The sequence below is a fragment of the Aquarana catesbeiana genome, linkage group LG03 (assembly GCF_042186555.1).
Source record: "Aquarana catesbeiana isolate 2022-GZ linkage group LG03, ASM4218655v1, whole genome shotgun sequence".
NCBI lineage: Eukaryota > Metazoa > Chordata > Amphibia > Anura > Ranidae > Aquarana > Aquarana catesbeiana.
Genome location: NC_133326.1, coordinates 62,863,490 through 62,884,170, shown reverse-complemented (window position 1 = coordinate 62,884,170; position 20,681 = coordinate 62,863,490). Strand labels below are relative to the sequence as shown.

Below are 20,681 nucleotides of genomic sequence, written 5' to 3'. Positions count from 1 at the left end.
AATATTTTTTTATCTATGGTGCCCAAATAGTGATCTCACTCTGCCATAGTGCTAGTCTTTATATTACCCTAGGGATGTTATGTTGATATGAGCATGTGTGTGGATATGAATGACGCAGCTGCATCTTGACCAGACGTTGTCTATTTTAATCTCGACTGAGGTGTTGGTGGTGGGAATTTTATTTGGTGATTTTTGTACTACTATTTGATATTTTTGTGTAATTAAAGTTCCCTTACCCTTAAGCTGCATGGTCCTCAGTGATTACTCTAGGCGAGTTCCTTCATCACCCTTCTTTTGTAAATGCTTTACTTTTGATTACTTGGATCACACCTTACCGATGAGTCAGCAATCTGAGGGACACTGTATCCGCTCTCTGACAGAGCCTTCCCAGCTTATATACCCCAGTGAGCTACTGGCTATTCCTTGGTTCCTTCTATATGTGTCATGGTCTGGGGCTACATGATTACTGCCGGCACTGGGGAGCTACAGTTCATTGAGGGAACCATGAAAGCCAATATGTACTGTGACATACTGAAGCAGAGCATGATTACCTCCCTCTGGAGACTGGGCCACAGGGCAGTATTCCAACATAACGATCCCAAACATACCTCCAAGACGACCACTGCCTTGCTAAAGAAGCTGAGGGTAAAGGTGATGGACTGGCCAAGCATGTCTCCAGACCTAAACCCTATTGAGCATCTGTGGGGCATCCTAAAATGGAAGGTGGAGGAGCACAAGGTCTCTAACAGCCACCAGCTCTGTGATGTCGTCATGGAGCAGTAGAAGAGGACTTCTGTGGCAACCTGTGAAGCTCTGGTGAACTCCATGCCCAAATGGGGTTAAGGCAGCGCTGGAAAATAACGGTGGCCACACAAAATATTGACACTTTGGCCAATTTGGACATTTTCAGTCAGGGGTGCTCACTTTTGTTGCCAGCGGTTTAGACATTAATGGCTATGTGTTGAGTTATTTTGAGGGGACAGCAAATTTACACTGTTATACAAGCTGTACACACACTACTTTACATTGTAGCAAAGTGTCATTTCTTCAGTGTTGTCACATGAAAAGATATAATAAAGTATTTATAAAAATGTGAGGGGTGTACTCATTTTTGTGAGATACTGTAAATGGCCTACACCTATAGCAAGGGCATGTAATCTGTATTGTTTACTTCTCTTCAAAGCTCTAAGTGTCATTTCATTCCGAACACAGTAGTTCTGCTGTGTGAAGGGGTGCGTTTCTTTCCTCCAATCAGCTCCCACACACTAACTGCAGCCTCTCCGCCCCCTCCTCAGTGCTCCCAACAGATGAAGAAAGATTTTAACAGAAGGGACGTCGAGAGGAGAAGACTGCAGATAAACAAGTAAAACCTATGTAGGAGGATATTTTTCATCTCTGTATATCTGAGGCTGTTCACTTTACTGGGTATATGTGAGAGTTTACATCCACCTTAAAGCCTCATCCACTCAGGCATACCTATCCATACACCAGTGTATAGGGTCACCTTTGCCTGCACAGGTGTTCTACAAGTCAGCGTGCAGGCAGTCCAATTCATGTCAATTGGGACACAGAGGTTGCACTTACACAGCCGCTGGTTCCAAATAACAGCCGTGTGGGTGTGTGTTCCCAAATGCAGACAGTGCGCGCTCGGGTACATGCACCGGTGGCTGTGTTCGTGCAGTTGCTCCGTCCCTATAGACATGAATGGGACTGCCTACATGTAAAAACCTGTGAATCCTGTGTGTTAGAAGAGGACCCTTCGCACGGGTATATGGGTAGGTAAGCCTGTCTGAATGAGGCCCAAACATCATGTGTGTGAATTCACCCTAGGCTTTGTGTATGGAAAAATGGTTTGATAAGCATGTTCATTATGAAAAAAAAATAAAAATGTCTTACAGTGTTGTCTAGAGCAAATTATTCTCAATTCATAGCATGCAAGCAAGTTATTAGGTTTCTTCATCTTGAGGTGTTCCCTGTAGCAACCAATATTTTTCTCTGTGTTTTCCATAGTAATCAAATACCGCATTACTTTAAAAGTGACTAAGGGCACATAATGTTCAGCATTATAAAAATTAACTGCAAGTTCATTATTTCATTTTTTTAGTTAGTTATCTTTAGTTTGGTGTTTATATTTTGTTTCATGTTTTTGCGATCTTCTTAGCACAGCAGCTGATACTTGTTCAGAAATAATGATTAGCATGGTAATTCTATATATAGTTACATTTAGAATGGTCACAATAATTAAATACTTGCTGGATGTGTATAAATAACAAAATAGCATTGTACAAAACTTTGTGAAGAATAAATTTATTTCATTTTTTTAAAGATTTATATGATATATAAAAAGGTATACAGTATATTTCATCTTTCCCCAGCAACATAAAATAATTTTAACAGATAATTTGTTCGTGCCTTGATAAGTATTGTATCTATAAGATACACTACAGATTTAAAATGTATAGAGCTTCATATAGGTTCTGCAGGTTAAACCTGCATTTTAGTACCTCTATAAAAAAAAAAAAAAAAAAAAGAAGGTCTCTGGACATAAATGCTCTCTCAACATCAGGAATAATTAAGTTATAATTCATTGCCTAAGCATTGCAGTGTCCCATAATTTACAATTTAGTAATTCAATAAACAGGTACCACATAACAACAATGATCTTTGTACAGGGGTTTAAATACATCAATAAAAACCATAAGAGACTGTGTACATTCTCGTTTGATATACATGTTGTACAGTTGAGGTCTTTGGAAGATAAAACTTCTGAAGCACGCATGACTTACAAGATAAAAAGCACTTCTCTTTACAAGGCAACTTGAAGGGACACTTTCCCCTTTTTATATATTACAACAGTTGTCTGCTGATCATGGCTTTACTAAAGAATGAGTAAAATTTAAATGTATAAAAGATAGCGGTTATACACAGCTAAAAGTCAAGTTTGAATAGATTTCATAATCTCTACAAGAAGGTCTTGCAGAATGAAGACTGCTCTGTTATGTAACCACAGGCAGATCACCTCCTGTATGGCTCAGCTCAGGTGTAGGAGCACAGCATCATCCCAGCCTATGATCATGATCTGCAGGCAGACTGGGCTGATGGGCTGCCTACATCTGGGCCACCAGCAGAGGCAGAAACTTTAAAAGTCCTTTTATAAAATACATATATTTTTAAAAAATGCTAAAAAATAAAAACAAAAGACTTCTAGCAGCACGCACATATGTGCAAAATCCAACTCCATCTCTTAGAGCCAGGATGTGAGACTTGTCATCAGTTTGTAATTTCCAAGTTACAGCATCAAACGAATAGAATGTTTTGATTCTTTGGTGGAATCGTCAGGATCGGTCGATGACTCTGTATGTTCCTCCTGAGGGAATATGACTTTATCGGGTGTGTAATCGTTCCTTTTCAAATCTTAAAAAAACAAACGAAAATTTTTTATCTGCAACCAAAATCACAATAAGCCTCATCTAATTGACATAGTACTAGTGTATTTTCATTGCTGAGATCTATAACTACTTTAAGACCAGGCTTTTCATGTCACTTTTCGTTTAAAAAGTTTAAATCCATATTTTTCGCTAGAAAAATTACTTCTAACCACCAAACATTATAAATTTTCTTTTTTTTTAGCAGAGACCCTAGGGAATAAAATGGCAATTTTATATGTCAAAGTATTTGCGCAGCGGTTTTTCAAATACCTGAACAGCTAGCTGGCAGAACCCAGAGAACGTGAGAACAGAAGACCAGGTGGCAAACTTGGAAAACTGGGAAACGCACTGATGCTGAAATGCCCAAGAAGCATTCACAGATCTGGTAGTGTGTGCCTTGTCAAAAAAGGGTGGAACCCAGTTCTTAAGTCCATAAGCTTGAACTATGATCAAAGTCATCAAGAAATGGTGGTACGAGAAGATGGTATTCCTTTACAGGGACCATCAGGGATGACAAAGAAATCAATCTTACTAATGGAAGCTGTGTCTGTGAAGTAAACCTACAGCCCAAACTACCTTCAGGCAATGAAAAGAGATCAGCGACCGCGAAGCAAGATGGCAAACTGGTCCTTGGGACAGACGATTTGGATGATCTAAACAAGCCCATGGAAAATCTTTTAGGAGTTTAAACAGGTTGGTGTGCCCTATTCGCCAGGGCCACTCTTGAACTATGAGGATCACTAGAATGCAACCATACCATTTATGCGGAGCAGATGAGGAAAACATTTTTTATGGGAGAAAAGTATAAATCAGGCTATACTGAGCCTATGGAGCCACCAGAGAAACCACTGCTTCGGTCATGGAACTGCTTGGGAGGAATGAACTCTGGTCTCTATAATGGACAAAGAGAAACACTGCAGGGCCCTTTAATTCTTCCTGTATTGTATCTGTACTGTCTGCCCTCATGTTGTAAATCGCTGCACAAACTGTTGACGCTATATAAATCATGTATAATAATAAAAATAATAACACTGGGTGCACCAGAAAAGTCTTAGGAACCTTGAAAGACCCTAGAATGGAAACGATACTGATAGAATCCCCAGACCCATTCCAAAGTTTTAAGATAGTGTGGACTAGGTCAAGAATAGCTTCTATGTCTCTTTAAAGCCTGGTACACGCTAATAATCTTTTTTTGTTCAACCTAGCAGGGCTGAAGGAGAAAAAACTGACAGTCTTGGAGGAGCCGCTGTACTAACTATATGATGTTAGTACAACAATTCCCCCCCCCCCCCCAGGGCTCTCAGCCATTGGCTTTTGGAAGTACACCTCAGGCAGCACTAAAAACAGTTTGTGAATCAAAAGCTGGAGGCACACGGGGCAGCAGGACTTTTCCTCCAAATAAGTATGATTCAGAGTGCTGCACCGCAAAGCAGATGGTAATGTAGCTCATGGTACAAGGCCAAGTCATTCATTCTAACAAATTGGCTGCTGGTAGTAGGAGGGGGTTTAGACAGCTGAAAATGACCAAGTCACTATAGGAAGGCAGCACATATATATAGGATAGATCCATTAGGTTGCTTGCAGCTAGGAGCAGCGGTGGGAATTTTTGCTTTCCCTAGGCCGATTGGTGGGGAAGAGCATAGCACACATGACATTCTACCCAGTGGATGAGGTCAGCACTCGGCCTGGTCAGAAAGTGAGTCTTAAGAGCATCACCCCTAGGGCTCTGCCACAGCTCTCGACCCAGAAAGCCCTTTGTGAGCAATCAGTACATTCAGGTCTGGAAAAACACCAAAAGTAGAACTCAGTGCTGAAGGTACACTGAGGGGATCCAGATATGGCCTCCAAATGTAGTGCGGAGGATCTGTGGATTCAGACAGCTGCATATAGAGATCTATCCACGCCACTTTTAGAATGCATGTGAGACACCTGTAAAATCTGTTTCTTTACACTATAAGATGGCCTTAATTAGCTTCACTTTCATAAGATATGAAATGATCAATATTTATTTTCTATTTGGTAGATTTATTGTACCATACTGTAAAAGTGGTGTGCTTTAGAACTACCCAAACTTGGCGCAGGAGTTGTTGTCAGAACCAAAAGTGTTGCAGATACTTCATGAACTTGACACAGCACATTAACAAGAGGTATAAATTAATTTCCCCCATAGTGTTCGGTGACAGGTTATGACTAATACATATGTACTTACCTGGGAGCTTAAGCTTTCTACAACAGGAATTACAGTGGTGCTTAGCACGAAAATTCTTAATGGCATCATCTCCTAAATTTGCTGGTCCAAATACCATGTCAGATGACCTACAGAAAGACAGAGGCTTAACAAATTCTGATGCCTGTTGCAGTAGCTAAGATATGCTAGGACTTTTAAATTCTAAATATATTAGATTAGAAGTATGCAATTATTAACTGTATTGCCTGATTACAGATGAAAGGAAACATAGCGATTGAAGTAGCCATAATAGTCCACTGGTTCTCATCACATGCCAGAATACAAGCAACATAACCAGGATTCACTTCTTAAGCAAAACAAACTAAGTGCTTTGGTCAAGATAGGCAAGTCGGTGTAACAATGAGTTTAAAGGGCATCTGTTCCAAGGATTGTCTAAAAACCTACCACTCGTTGATTAATGGGACCGATGTTCTAAGATGCCTCATATTTCAGCTCTCTAGAAACCCAGGAAGACAAGTTTCCCCTAAAGGTATTAACATGAGAGGATCGTCACTCCCTGAACTGGCAGACTTCTGTTCTACAATTGCAATGTATATGGGCAGCAGTGGACAAAATTGAGCCCACAAGCTTTTGGGCAAATATAAATGTTGGGGTCAATGAGTATTTTAATCAAGCTATTATGGCTGCTCTTCCATTGCTATACACCATTAACAGGGACACAGGCAGCAAAAGCATGCATTTTAATAAAATGATCTTTTGAAGAATAGGGATAAGACTGCTCAGAGATCAGATCATACCATTATAACTAGATTTCTAAGGTCCTATTTTAATGTTTTAACAATCCATTTCCAGAGCAATGATTTCCTTCTTCTAAATTTCAAGGAGTAATAGACATAAGCACAAGGTGTAAGCACATAAGCAATTTTAATCACCTTGAGTTAGCTAAGCTGTCTTTACTACCTCCAATAAGTTTAACTGTTTGAAAAAAGCCATATAGATGAACTGAAGCCACATTGGCATTACCGGTCACTTGATGCAGGAACAATTGTGGTGAACTTAATGCTTTGATAACCATTTGCATGTACAACCGTGATACACTTATACGTGTATTTATAAAGCGCTGGCAATGTATGCAGCAATTAACATATTGTAGATTCACATCAGTCTCTGGCCAATTGAGACAAGTGACAATGAAATAACCAGGATTAACTTTGGAGTGTGTGATGGGGCCAGCATACCCAGAGCCATCCCATGCAACTACAGGGAGAACATAAACACTCCATGCAGATGGTGTCCTGGTTGGGATTTGAACCAAGGACCCAGGTAATGCAAGGGATAAATGATCATCACTAAACCATCAAGATTACCATATTAAAATTTTAACCACTAATTATGATACAAACAATATCTGCTCTGTACTGTAGACTGCTGAACAAAAACTATTTACAGCAAAGTACTGTAACATTCTAATAGAAATTTCTGTTAAATAAAATTTTATGGCTAACACGGAAAAGTTTAAAAATATAATTTAAAATAACAAATGGGTGCAACTTGCCTTTTTTCACCAGATTTGATGACTGATGGGTCAGTTAAATTCTCTCCAACACCTCAAAAAAACACACACAAGTGTTAGGCCTATTAGAAACTGTACCTACATTTAGCTGTACACATATTTGAAAAAACATACACAGCAATGGCACCCAGATAAGGAAAAAACAAAATAACAAAAAAAAAAAAAAAAAACAAGAACCGGATAGATGATCACCTTGTAAATCTAGAACTAAAAGCTCTCCTCTTGTATATTCAAATGTCCAGTGACTAAAAGCCAACATGGTTTCCTCCAGCATATTTGTTGGGACAATCTCATCTCCATTGTTGTTGTTATATTTGCGGAATTCTCCGTTCATACACTCCTCTATGGCAAACCACTGCCCAGCTGAATGGCAGAATAGTAGGAACACTTCAAGAAATCTGTAAAAGACACACACACAGATTTCTGTAGTTAATGCCACATTTTTTTAAAGATGTTTATGTTACCACACCAACAAATCATAAAAGAAAAGTTCTCATACACTCAGTTATATTACATATAAAAAGAAGGGGGAAAAAAACAAAACAAGAATAAAAAAAACTTTAGGAGCATAATGCAACTAAGGTCTACAATATTAAGATTTATTTACAGTTTGTGAATGCACAAGGATACTGTAATGCCAAAAAGAGAAAGAAAAAACCCCACAGTGACAATTAGAGGCTTGTTTTTAAAGTAACATCACGTTCTTAAAGAATAACGTTTTAGGATTCCAAAGCCCCATTCTTTTCCATGAATAGAGGGGAAAAAGAGGCCACAAAGGAAAAAAATGTCAAAGTCAAGTGACCAAGACTCCATTTTTAATAATGTAAAAACAGCCTCCAGAGGTTGTGAATGCTGTTGCCAAACTTGACCTCTGCCTTGCACAATACTGGATATGTAAAATTACAGTTCTAAGGAACCAATGCTGCAAAATGAGAGTCTTTCAAATTACAGAGCTATTACAAATCCCAGCTTTTACTTCCCTGTTGTGTAAGAATATAAGTGCTATAGATTTACATACACAGCTGTGTTATGTGCATTAACAACTTATACAACTATATGCAATAAAGTAACTATGCAGAATTAGGAAGACACGTTGGCATCCGTCAGCCGTGATGTAATCTTGACAATTATAGGATTTATTTCTATTCATGTTCAAAACACACATTTATCTTTCAGGCAAAATGCTGATTTACATTCAGTAAACAGAAAATAAATTGAGTACCTTGGAGAGTACGGGATAGATTTTGGCTTCATTGCATTAAAAGCAAATGTCATTTTCTGTGCCGCCCTCTGTTGCTGTATTTCCTAGATTTATAGAAATCATATAGAAGAGAATCAGATACCATGCACAAAATCTAACACCTTAAAACATGCAGTTTTAGGTTGCCAATATCTGCAAGATAAAGAGCAACTATTCAGTACGCAATTATCTATCTGGAGGTAAAAACTGATTATTATTATTATTACACAGGGTTTATATAGCGGCAACAGTTTGCACAGCGCTTTACAACGTGAGGGCAAAAAGTAGTTACAATACAATTCAATACAGGAATCAGAGGGCCCTGCACGTTACTGTAATATTTACCAGAAAGTGATTTTGAAGTCACTTGTATGCTTTTATATCTGTTATTTCATAGTTTAATAACTTCATTTTAAGTGCAGATATATTAATGCTCCGTCTAGTGGCCATCTGTATATCAGAGAATGTACTCAAGCATTCCTGCTAGATGACGGCTGAGAAAGCTTAGCTGGTCCCAGGGAGTCTATGGTTTTTAATTAAGTTGGACCTGACCTGTAGACCTGCACTGAAAAAAAAAAATACCCATTCCTGTAAAGGAACTTAAAAAAAAAAATGACAGCACCTAGACCTGTACTCGTAACCTACTGTTATATGGGATCAAGCTGTGATATGATATCAGACTGAAAGTGGCTTTACAGAATCTATAATTATACTTTGCAGAAATAACAGTTTAGCAAGACACAACTGCATCAAAAAAAAAAAAATCACTATTCCAGTTATTTTAAAATTCTACATTGCTGACAATCTCCTAAAACGTTTACAAATGTTAGTAAATGTTTGCAGCTACTCTCTAGGTGTCCCACTCCTTCTAAACAATCCTTGGCATAAAAAAAAAAAAAAATAAATTAAAAAAAAAAAAAAATCAGCCTAAAATGCTCCTTTTAGTCCCCTAAATCCATGGTCATTTGACATTATGATTGCGGAGTCTTCTTTTTTGTGCACAGATGGGGAGTCCTATTCTGGATAACAATGTCACTATCAGCGTGACATGGATGTTTCCCTTTGGCTGTCCAGCCACAGGCTCCTCTCAGAATCTGAGAGATGATATGGATCAGCCAGCATTGGCACATCTGCAATGCTAGATTGCAGGTTCCCCTTACTACTAGACATGGCACCAATAAAGGAACACATAAGTAACTTTGGGGGGGGGGGGGGGGGGGGGGAGTATAAAATGCTTCCCAAAGTATTAAAAAAAAAAAAAAACCCCACACCACCACAGCTTAAAGCCCAAGGGTAGCTCAAATAAAGAAACTGAAAAATTAGCACAAGGGACATAACGTACAGTCAGTAGGATATGTCTCCTGTGCTGATTCTTCTTTGTTGAAACCTTCCTCCATCCTTGTTTGACCAACCCCCCACAATCTTCCAGTGCAGCAGGGGATAAAAAAAAACTAAGGAGCTGTTGCAGGCTCTTATCAAGAGATTAAGAAAGCTTAACTATGCCAACCCTTTCTTCCCAGCTTTGTCATTCATAGAAACGGTGCTACAGCTTCAATGAAACAGGATCTATGGCTGGAGAGGGATGAGCTATCATCCACCTGTCCTCCGTTCATACTGAACATCGTGTTTAATGCATAGATGTTGTAGTACAGCTTCCAGGAATGGTGCAGCTGGGAAAAAAGGGCAGGCATTGTCAATCTCTCTGAGACAGCCCCTTAGTTGTATTAACTCACTCAGGAGGATTGCAGTGGTGGGGGTGAGAGCTAAGAGGGTAGAGGCAGAAGATGATTTCAACTCAAAGCAGAATCAGCACAAGAGACATAAGTTCTGTCCCTAGTGCTGATTTTATTTTATTTTTTTACCCACACTTAGGCTTTAATGGATTATAGTTTTGCCCACAGATGGTCTTTAATATTCAAGACAGATTCAAGTGCCACTTTATTGAAGTAAATATCTACAATTTGGTTCTCCGGATGGTATAATATTAGCAGTTAATGTCATCATAGAAAAAACAGCAAGAAAATCCAAATTGAAGAGTACTTTTTAAAAGACTATTTCATTGCTCTTTTCCCTCACTAATAAACCAAAGGATATACAGACACTTACTTTAAGGCAGAGATGAAGGACAGTATCTTCTTTGTACACCCCTAACCAGGTATTGACCACCTCAGGTAGAAATGACTTGATGATATAGAAATGTCCAGCCTTTAGGATGTCATTCTCAGACCAGGTACAGGCCACTTTCACAGCTCGCCTTAATCCGCCTCCCATCTGTTCTTTACTCAGAAACTCAATTTTAGCACACAGCCCTCTCTGTGACCAGGATGACATGCTGTTGTTCAGGATGTTTGGAGAGCTTTCATCTAAGCGATACACAGTGACCAATTCACCTGCAAAATACATATTGACTAAAAACTAATCTGATCAAACAGGACACATTATATGATCCTGTCATTCGAACAAACACAGAAAGAGTTGGTTCATCTCCTGCCAAAATGCTTAATAAGCAAGTCCACTTTTGTTGAGAAAAAAAAAATTCCCCTCTGGGTGATCTATATACATTGCAAGGATTTTAACAAACTGTATTGCAGATCCCTACCTTTTGTTATTCTGAAAAAATAGGTTTGTTTGTGTCCAATCTGTATGGGAGTGGTTTTATAATGATCAATTAGCTGCTGAACCTGCAGGGCTCGAATGAGGAAAATTGTAGGGTCTGCATCCATTTAGATGCAATTTTCTTTTGGGAGAATCTTACCAAAAAATACAATTTTTGTTGCAGAGGATGCTGAAAATCGAATTTGTATCTTTGTGCAGACTTCTGAGAAAATCAGTAAGTCAATTACACAAGCAGGATATGACATATCGGGGGTGGGGTGGAGGGGCGTTCTGTACAAAGTCTGTGTACAGGACACCTCCAGCTAGCCATATTGCTTTGCATTTTACAGAAAATTACAGAGCTGCAGATTGAAAAGGAAAGGTATTTTTTTTATAACGTTCAATTACAATATGACTTGTGTCGCATCTGTATATGCAAAATTTTTTTTTTATTTGCCAATTTTTTTTTCCCACGAAAGTGGAGTTACCCTTTAAATTCACTGTAGCTGTACTGAGTGCAGAAATTAGACCGAGGTGGATTGAACACCACTTACCAAATTACTTTGATTACTCCTTATTAACACTTTGACATAACTGCCCTTCAGGGAACACCATGTGTAGATGGTTGGGAGCTAGAAGGAACCATTCCCATCATTACCGCTTCACCTCCATGAAAAGTCTTATTTGCCCATAACTATGGGCTGCTTCACTGGCTAAAAGGAATGTGTGGAAGGTAAAGGTGGAGGACAGTGCTATGAGAGGTGCTGAAGCTTTCCCAATCAGCATGTCCCAACATTACAGCAAAGCCAAGGATAAGAGCTGCTACCGGTATGCTTGTTCTCCACACCAGTCAGCAGAGAGACTCTTTAAAGGGGGTGTAAAGTCTAAACATCTTTTACCTTAAAGCATGCCTTTCAATAAGGTAAAAAATGTTTAGGTGTCCGCATCGCCCCCTGAGCCCCCTGCAGATCTTTTCTCCCCTCACTTCTGGGTCTCGCTGGCTTTGCTGGGGCACCGGGAGCCATTGGCTCCCAGTGCTGTCAATCAAAGCCAGTGATGAGGAAGCGGGGGTGAGGGACACAGGTGTGAGTATGCTCGAGTGCCCCCATAGGAAATGGCTTCCCACGTGGGCACTGACCAGAGAGGAGGAGCCAGGAGCGGCGGTGAGGGACTCGAAAAGAGGAGGCTCCCGTCCGCTCTGTGCGATTCCATTGTACAAAGTAGGTAAGCATAGACATGTTTATTATTTATTTTTTTAAATGTACCTTTAAACCAGGAAATTATTTCAAACAAATGTTAAATCCTGCTGCAGATGTAGGTGATATTTTTGATTATGACTCAGCATTGCATGCAACTGTTCCTTTACCAGTTTTTATGTGCTAACCGGTGTAAAATGTCCAGTAAAAAAACAAACTATTGTAACAGCAGGAATGAGGGGTCAATCATACAGAAATTTGAATGTGCCTCCTTCGTCAGTAAAAAAAAGAAAAAGTTTTGTTGCTGCCTCTGTCTCCATTGGAATGATTTCCCATCAGTTCCCTTTACAGGGACATCAAATGAGGGGAAATCTTGTCCATCAAAACAAGTACAAAAAATGTTTTTGCTTTAAATCAGGAATACTGATCAGTTGCAGGCATTTGATACATCACACATTTTGTGTATGGTTACATGCAAGTTATGCCCACTCTGAATCCTAACTTTAGATTAACTGGAAAAAGTAATAATAGTGTGTTCCATTTGCATCTGCAACTTTTACAGCAACATTGTCATATGTGGCCTATAGGTTGAGATAAAGCAATACTACAAACAACTGTCATGATCTTCCCACCACTCTGCAATGGGTGGTGTAGCTTGAAGGAAAAAAAGGTTGTATAGAATAAACTGTTCAAGAGTTTATACACAAATAATTTAGCTACAAGAAGCAACTAAAACAAATTAAGATCATATTCTGAACCACAGCTACTTCAGCTGCTTAGGAGTAATAAACAATAAATGCAAATTCACCTTTCAGAGGCACAGGGGTGAAAGGAATACTCTGTGATAGTCTCATCAGATTGTTTCTTTCAACAGCTAAAACAGAGGAGGAATTGTTAACACTCAACAAGCAAATAGTCTTTCCTTAAAGTTCTTTTACACTATCAGATAACCAACCTGAATAACAATAATTGATGTCTGAAATGGGCTTGAAAGGAGAGCCAATGCCTAAAAAGAAAAAAAAAAAAAAGTTTTTTTTTGTAGCACAAGATGAAAACAATACAGACTGATAACTGTTCCCAAAGAAACTCACCATTCAAAGCATCCTCCTCGGATGTAGGCCTAAAATAAAAAATAAAATAAAAAAATGATATATCTATATCTCTATATATAGGAATAGATATATTTATCTATATAGATATATATCTACAGGTGCATCTCCAAAAATTTGACTATCATCAAAACGTTAATTTATTTCAGCAATTCAATTCAAAAAGTGAAACTCATATTATATAGATTCATTACACACAGAGTGATATATTTCAAGCATTTTTTTTCTTTTAATTTTGACGATTATTGCTTACAGCTAGTGAAAACCCAAAATTCAGTATCTCAGAAAATTAGATTATAACATAAGACCAATAAAAAAGGAATTTAAATACAGGCTTACTGAAAAGCATGTCCATGTGCAGTATAATATGCACTCCATACATGGTTGGGGCTTCTTTTGCATGAATAACTGCATCAATGCGGCGCGGTATGTCTGAGGGGTTATGGAAGCCCAGGTTGCTTTGATATTGGCCTTCAGCTCGTCTGCATTGTTGGGTCTGGTGTCTCTCATATTCCTCCCGACAATACCCCACAGATTCTCTATGGGGTTCAGGTCAGGCGAGATTGCTGGCCAATCAAGCACAGTGATACCATGATCATTAAACCAGGTATTGGTACTTTTGGCAGTGTGGGCACGTGCCGAGTCCTGCTGGAAAATGAAGTCAGCATCTCCATAAATCTGGTCAGCAGAGGGAAGCATGAAGTTCTCTAGAATTTCCTGGTAGAGGGCTGTGCTGACTTTGGACTTGATAAAACACAGTGGACCAACACCAGCAGATGACATGGCTCTCCAAATCATCACTGACTGTGGAAACTTCACATTCGACCTTATGCAACTTGGATTATGTACCTCTGCACTCTTCCTCCAGACTCTGGGACCTTGATTTCCAAATGAAATCAAAATTTACTTTCATCCGAAAAGAGGACCTTGGACCACTGAGCAACAGTCCAGTCCTTTTTCTCCTTAGCCCAGGTAAGACGCTTCAGACGTGGTCTCTGGTTCAGAAGTGGCTTGACACAAGGAATGTGACAGTAGCCCATGTCCTCCTGGATACGTCTATGTGGCTCTTGAAGCACTGACACCAGCCGTAGTCCACTCCTTGTGAATCTCCCGCAAATTCTTGAACTGCCTTTTCTTCACAATCCTCTCAAGGCTGTGGTTATCCCCATTGCTTGTGTACACTTTTTCTTTATACTCAACTTTCCATTTATATGCTTGAAAACAGCACTCTGAACAGCCAGCTTCTTTAGCAATGACTTTTGTGACTCACCCTCCTTGTGGAGGGTGTCAATGATTCTTCTGGACAACTGTCAAGTCAGCAGTCTTCCCCATGATTATGTAACCTATTGAACCAGACTGAGAGACCATTTTAAGGCCCAGGAAACCTTTACAGGTGTTTTCAGGTAATTATCTTATTAGAGAGTGTGACACCATGAGTCTACAATATTGAACATTTTCACAATATTCAAATTTTCTGAGCTACATGAGAGCCATTATCATCAAAATTAAAAGAAAGAAATGCCTGAACTATATCACTCTGTGTTCAATGAATCTATATAATATACTATATAATAGTTTTATTTTTGAATTTAATTACTGAAATAAATTAACTTTTTAATGATATTCAAATTTTTTGAGATGCACCTGTATCTCTCTCTCTCTCTCTAAATCTCAATTTCTCTCCATCTATCTTGCACATAACTAGTCAATAGAAAAACAAACTAGGATTTTTACACTGTAAAATTCTTCACTTAGTGTCCATTAAAGGACATAGGAAATCTTAATCCTCTGCTTTATACTGCCACCTACAGAAAGATTGGACACACAGAAAAACATGTAGCCCAGCCAAGGGTATAACTCCTCTCCCGCTATTTGCATGCCTCCATTTCCTGGCAATACAAAACCAGGAGCATGATTGTTAACACAGAGGGGTGGGACCACTGTACCTCAGCGGACTTCATGAAAAATTATTTTACAATTAGTAAAAAAAAAAAAAGTTTTCTTTTTAGTCAATTTAGGGACACAGGAAAACTTAAGCCTTCGGGACATCCAAAAGCAGTCTAAGCTGAGGGCAACACAGTAACCTGCAGTTAACAGGAACAATGGAAAACAACGAACAGGAGATGGACTGCAACACAAAGATCTGCCTGAAGGATCTTACGCCCAAAGCTGGTATCAGAATGAGGCTGAAACGCCCCATCTGGTAGGACTTAGAGCACAACTTAGAGACTAGGTGGCAGCCCTACAAATCTGGGAAACAGGACTGATGCCAAAACAAGGAGCTTATTGCCCTAGTGGAGTGAGCCTTCAATGGAAACGGGGGAACCTCAACCCTGGGAAAATAAGCCAAAATGATTATCTATCTGAACCAACTACGTTCCCAAGTAGTTAGAAGTGATTGGACTGTGCGAATCACATAGGAGACCCCTTCCACAATTTTTTTTAATCAGACAGTGAGAAGCCAATGGCCTCTGGACAAAAGCAGCAAGGGCAGAAACTTGACCCTTGATTATGCTAAGAGCAAAATGTTGGTCTGGACCCAACTCCAGGGAAGGTGATCCATTTCTTGGAGAAACACCTGTGGTGCAGTCTCTCACACCAAGCAAAGTACATCTACTGTGTCCGATAATAGGCTTTGCAGGAAGTGGACTTCTTAGTCTTTAGCATCACAGATTCAGAGATGCCCCTGTCCCTTAGCTGTTAAAAGCCATTGACCAAGAAGCAGGATGATAAATACATCCTTGGGACAGCAAATCTGGATGGTTTGGCAAAGCCCGCAGCGCATCTGCAAGAGGTCCTGCCAGGCTGGCGTACCACTTCCACCTGAGCCAATACGGGTGAAGAAGGACCTAAATGTCCTAATCTTGATCCTGCAGAGCAGACTAGGAAAAAATCTTCAGGGAAAGAAAGGAATTAGAGTGTACTGATAGCAAGGAACCACTAGTGCACACGCTGCTTCCACCAGCAGATCCGTGAACCTAAACACAAACCTGTCCTGTTTGCTGTTGATCTTGGAAACTAGGAGATCCACAGGAAGCCCTCCTGACGATTGAGAGCAATGACAGATCTGGTTGATTTCGTATGGAATTTTTGGAGGTGTATGTAAACATTAAGGGTATTGAGGTCCAAGAGGAGGCAAATGCCCTCTTTGGGTTCCTGAACAATGAACAGTTTGCCATAAAACCCCTAAAAACTTCATGCAACAAGGACTGGGGCTTTGACCCGCTTTGGTTCAGAAGACCAGAGAGTGCCCAATGGAGATCGGCAAGTCAGACTGAATAAAACTAAAATTTTTAACATGTGCACCCAAGCATAAGGAATCTAGGATGTTCAAGCATTTGCAAAGGTCACCATACACAGCTGCATTCTGGAAAGTGGTTGAGCGCCTTTAAGCTAAAGAGGGCTTGTCAGGCTTTGGGGGACCTCAATGTTGAAACTAATGGTGTGCTGAAGTAATGGGAGAAACTCCTGGTAGGAATGGATGAAGATTACATAGCAGTTTTCTCCTTAGGCTGGTTTTAAGTTGGGCACCTGAAGGCAGAAGCATGTTCCACCATTATGGAAGTGTCCTTGAAGGAGAGAAATAGCTGAATCTATGGTAGCAACAAACTTCTCACTAAACAGGTACAGAGACAACAATCTGGGAAGAAACTGCAGTGTATTATGACTCCTTTGGGTAAAGCTGCTCAGTTAGAGATAGGAGTGACTCAGAATCAGACAGACAGTCTCTGCAGTCTGCTATGGCTCAGAAGCTGCCAAGGCTACATTTGGCAGCTTCTGGGCAAAGGGCAGAGGACACAGCCACAATAAAGGTCTCAGATGAGCAAACATTCTATTACCAGAAGGCATCATGATTCCAGGTTACAGATGTCACTACTTTTAGATGTGTGCTGCAAGCAGATATCTGTAAGTGAATGGCATGCTGGGGGCAGCTGGCACAGCAGGACTGCACCTCAACTGTGTGCATCCTCCTTTTCCACTCCCATTCTAGTATTAGCATCTAGAATCACATGTTGAATCCATGAAGGCAATTTAACGGGTAATTGGTAGAGAAGTTTAAAACTGCACATTAGGGCAGCTGGAGGTGACCATAAAAGTCAGTGGGAAACAGGAGAACTCTGGAACCAAGCGACCCATAAAAATGAGGGAGACCCCAATGTCTGGGGTCTCCTCAAAGCTGAGGATGACTGTGCCGGGTAGGTGCAAATCAGCGAGAAGACACCTGCAGCTGTCTACAGTAGAGTCCAGGTTGAAGACAAAAAGATTGCAAAAAAAAAAATAGATCACAAGTTAGATCTCTAAAGCAGCAGCTTGTAAGAGGCGTCCATCCTCCTAGAGCAGTAACACAAAACTTGCCTACAGGTTTTTTTGTTAGCCATTGTTCAATCCTCCTGTAGAGAGCAGTGTAATCTACAGGTTTAATATTTTCTGTATATGTATATAGCTGGGGTAATGGCGCTCCCTAGGGCTTATTTGGGCGGGTGAGAAATAAGAAATGACTGTAGTAATAAAGACCAGTACCCTGGCTCCAGGCCGGGTTACCCCCCCCCCCCCGGAGTAAACAAGATACCTGACAGTGGTAAGCTAGCGACACTCCCTATAGGGGATGTACAGCAAAGGTGAGTATGCAAATTTAATAAAAATATAAAGTGATGGGAAATCATAAAATAATATAATAAAAAAAAAAAAAAAAAAAAAATTATATATATATATATATATATATATATATATATATATATATATACACACACACATATATATATATATATACACACACACACATATATATATATACACATATATATATATATATATATATATATATATATAACAGCCTCTTCACCAGGAGAGGACGTCTATGACGAAACGCGTAGGACGGTACCTTGTTTACTCCGGGGGGCTAACCCGGCCTGGAGCCAGGGTACTGGTCTTTATTACTATAGTCATTTCTTATTTCTCACCCGCCCAAATAAGCCCTAGGGAGCGCCATTACCCCATCTATATACATATTCAGTTTTGAAGCACGTCCGGGGTGTTTCCTTAGGGGGGCTGCATACCTACTATCGTCCTAAGCGCAGTCATTACACTTTACTTTAAGATTTTCTGTGTCCTTTAATCGACAAGAAAAAGTGTTTCTTTAAGCTATTATTACCCAAAGTTGAGTAGGCAAGTCTAACACCCCATTCACACTTGTGCGACTTGTCATGCGACCTTGGACATCAAAGACACATGACAAGTCATACCCCATGTTTTCCTAGTATAACCATTCATATATGTGTGACTTAAAATCGCAGCAACTTCAAAGTAGTTCATGTACTATGCCTTTGGAGTTGTTCAAGTGTAAATGGAGCCGTAAGCCCAAAAGAATGCAAATATATATCAATATGCTTCTCGTTTACTTATTTATTTTAACCTGTCAGATGCTGCAGAAAACTTTAAAATACCCTGTTCTGGTAGCACGCAAACTACTGCCCCCACAAACACTGCTCCAATCAACTGCACTCTTTCTTCATGAACTTTGATGGTGATTGCAGCAGTGTTTTTGGAGTGAGGGTGGCCTGTGTAAGAGCAGCAGTCTCAATCCTACATGCTGCCAGCAAATAGTATTTTCATCTTTGCTTCAGTACTTTCCAGTTAAATGTAAAAAAAGCACACATTTGTTACTGTCTACTTTAGGACTCATGCTCAGGGATGCATTTGGGCATACAATGTAATTTGCAGGTATTTCCATGCTCTGGATACAGAGCCGAGCTGCAGTGTACAGTGCATTCGGAAAGTATTCACAGCGCTTCACTTTCTTCATATTGTTATGTTACAGTCTTATTTCAAAATGGATTAAATGCACTATTCTCCTCAAAATTCAACAAACAATACCCCATAATGACAATGTCAAAGAAGTTTGTTTGAGGTCTTTGCAAATTTAATAATAAAAAAAAAAAAAACGGAGTTACTTACCGGTAACATCCTTTTCCAGGAATCTTTCAGGACAGCACCATAGAGAGACACCGGCTCCTCCCCTCTTAGGAAACACCGCCTTCCAATTCAATATTTAAATCTCATCCTCCCAACGGCCCCTCAGTTCTTCACGAGTTCCTCCGGCCAGCTGGGGAGACACAAGAATACGTCATACAAATCTTTATCTTACCTGACGTTCTCATGCGATGAGTTCTCATAGATAATCAAAAACCTGGGTGGGTACTAGTGCTGTCCTGAAAGATTCCTGGAAAAGGATGTTACCGGTAAGTAACTCCGTTTTTCCCCATTCATCTTTCAGGACAGCACCATAGAGAGGATAAGCGAGCACCTTACCTTAGGGAGGGACTACTGCCTGCAGCACCTTACGCCCAAAGGCTTGGTCTTTGGCTGACAGCAGGTCCAATCTGTAATGCTTCACAAACGTGGAAAAACTGGACCACGTTGCTGCTCTACAGATCTGCTCCGGAGAAGCACCAGCCCACTCTGCTTGAGAAGTTGCCACTGCCCTGGTGGAATGTGCTTTAATACCCTCCGGGGGCTCCAAACCCCCGATTACATAGGCCTGGCTAATGGCCAACCTTAACCATCTGGCTATTGATCGTCTAGAGGCTTTGAACCCTTTCCTAGCCCCTGAAAACAATACAAAAAAAAGAATCGGATTTCCTAAACTGTTTTGTACTATCTAAGTACTGAAGGACGCACCTTCTAACGTCCAGTTTGTGAAAAATATGCTCCTGTTCCCTCACAGGATTCGAACAGAAGGTAGGTAAAATAATTTCCTGGCCCCTATGAAAACTAGAGGCCACTTTCGGTAAAAAGGCCGGATCCGTTTTAAAAATCAAACGGTCCGGAAAAACCTGAAAAAAAGGCGCCCTAATAGAAAGGGCTTCGAGTTCACTTACTCTCCTTGCTGTGGTGATCGCCACCAAAAACACAGTTTTGAGGGTGATCAACTTCAAGGTACAGGATTCCAATGGCTCAAAAGGATCCCCTGTAAGAGACTGTAAAACTAAGGAAAGATCCCACACTGGGAATGGGGAATTTTTAACAGGCCTCTGTCTGCCTAAAGCTCTAAAAAACCTAGCTACCCAAGGATCTATAGCTAGCGGTTTTTCCAGGAAAACGCTTAGTGCCGATACTTGTCCTTTCAAGGTGCTAAGGGCTAATCCTTTGTCCGCTCCTGCCTGCAGAAACTCTAATACTGCTACAGAACTTCGTACATCGAAGGAGCTTTCTGTGCACCAACTGTTAAAGCGTTTCCACACCTTTAGGTAAATGGCTTGCGTCTCTCTTTTCCTGCAATTTAGGAGAGTTGTCACTAGCCGATCCGAGAAACCTTTGCCCTTTAGCAATTCTTCCTCAGTAGCCACGCTGCG

General features: G+C 40.2%; 1 protein-coding gene across 2 annotated transcripts in view; it reads right to left on the bottom strand.

Moving 5' to 3' along the window:
- Positions 1 to 2,291: 2,291 nt before the first annotated feature.
- The window catches only part of LOC141131399 (transient receptor potential cation channel subfamily M member 7-like), a 202,535-nt gene continuing 184,145 nt past the window's right edge, over positions 2,292 to 20,681 (bottom strand). For both annotated transcript variants that reach the window (XM_073618613.1, XM_073618614.1), the window contains exons 31-39: positions 13,312 to 13,340; positions 13,176 to 13,226; positions 13,029 to 13,094; positions 10,536 to 10,819; positions 8,412 to 8,494; positions 7,382 to 7,587; positions 7,172 to 7,223; positions 5,638 to 5,744; positions 2,292 to 3,414 (exon numbers count right to left, since the gene is read on the bottom strand). In XM_073618613.1, the coding sequence (XP_073474714.1) occupies positions 3,290 to 3,414; positions 5,638 to 5,744; positions 7,172 to 7,223; positions 7,382 to 7,587; positions 8,412 to 8,494; positions 10,536 to 10,819; positions 13,029 to 13,094; positions 13,176 to 13,226; positions 13,312 to 13,340 (1,003 nt within the window). In that variant the 3' untranslated portion in view covers positions 2,292 to 3,289. The remainder of the gene's footprint in view (positions 3,415 to 5,637; positions 5,745 to 7,171; positions 7,224 to 7,381; positions 7,588 to 8,411; positions 8,495 to 10,535; positions 10,820 to 13,028; positions 13,095 to 13,175; positions 13,227 to 13,311; positions 13,341 to 20,681) is intronic.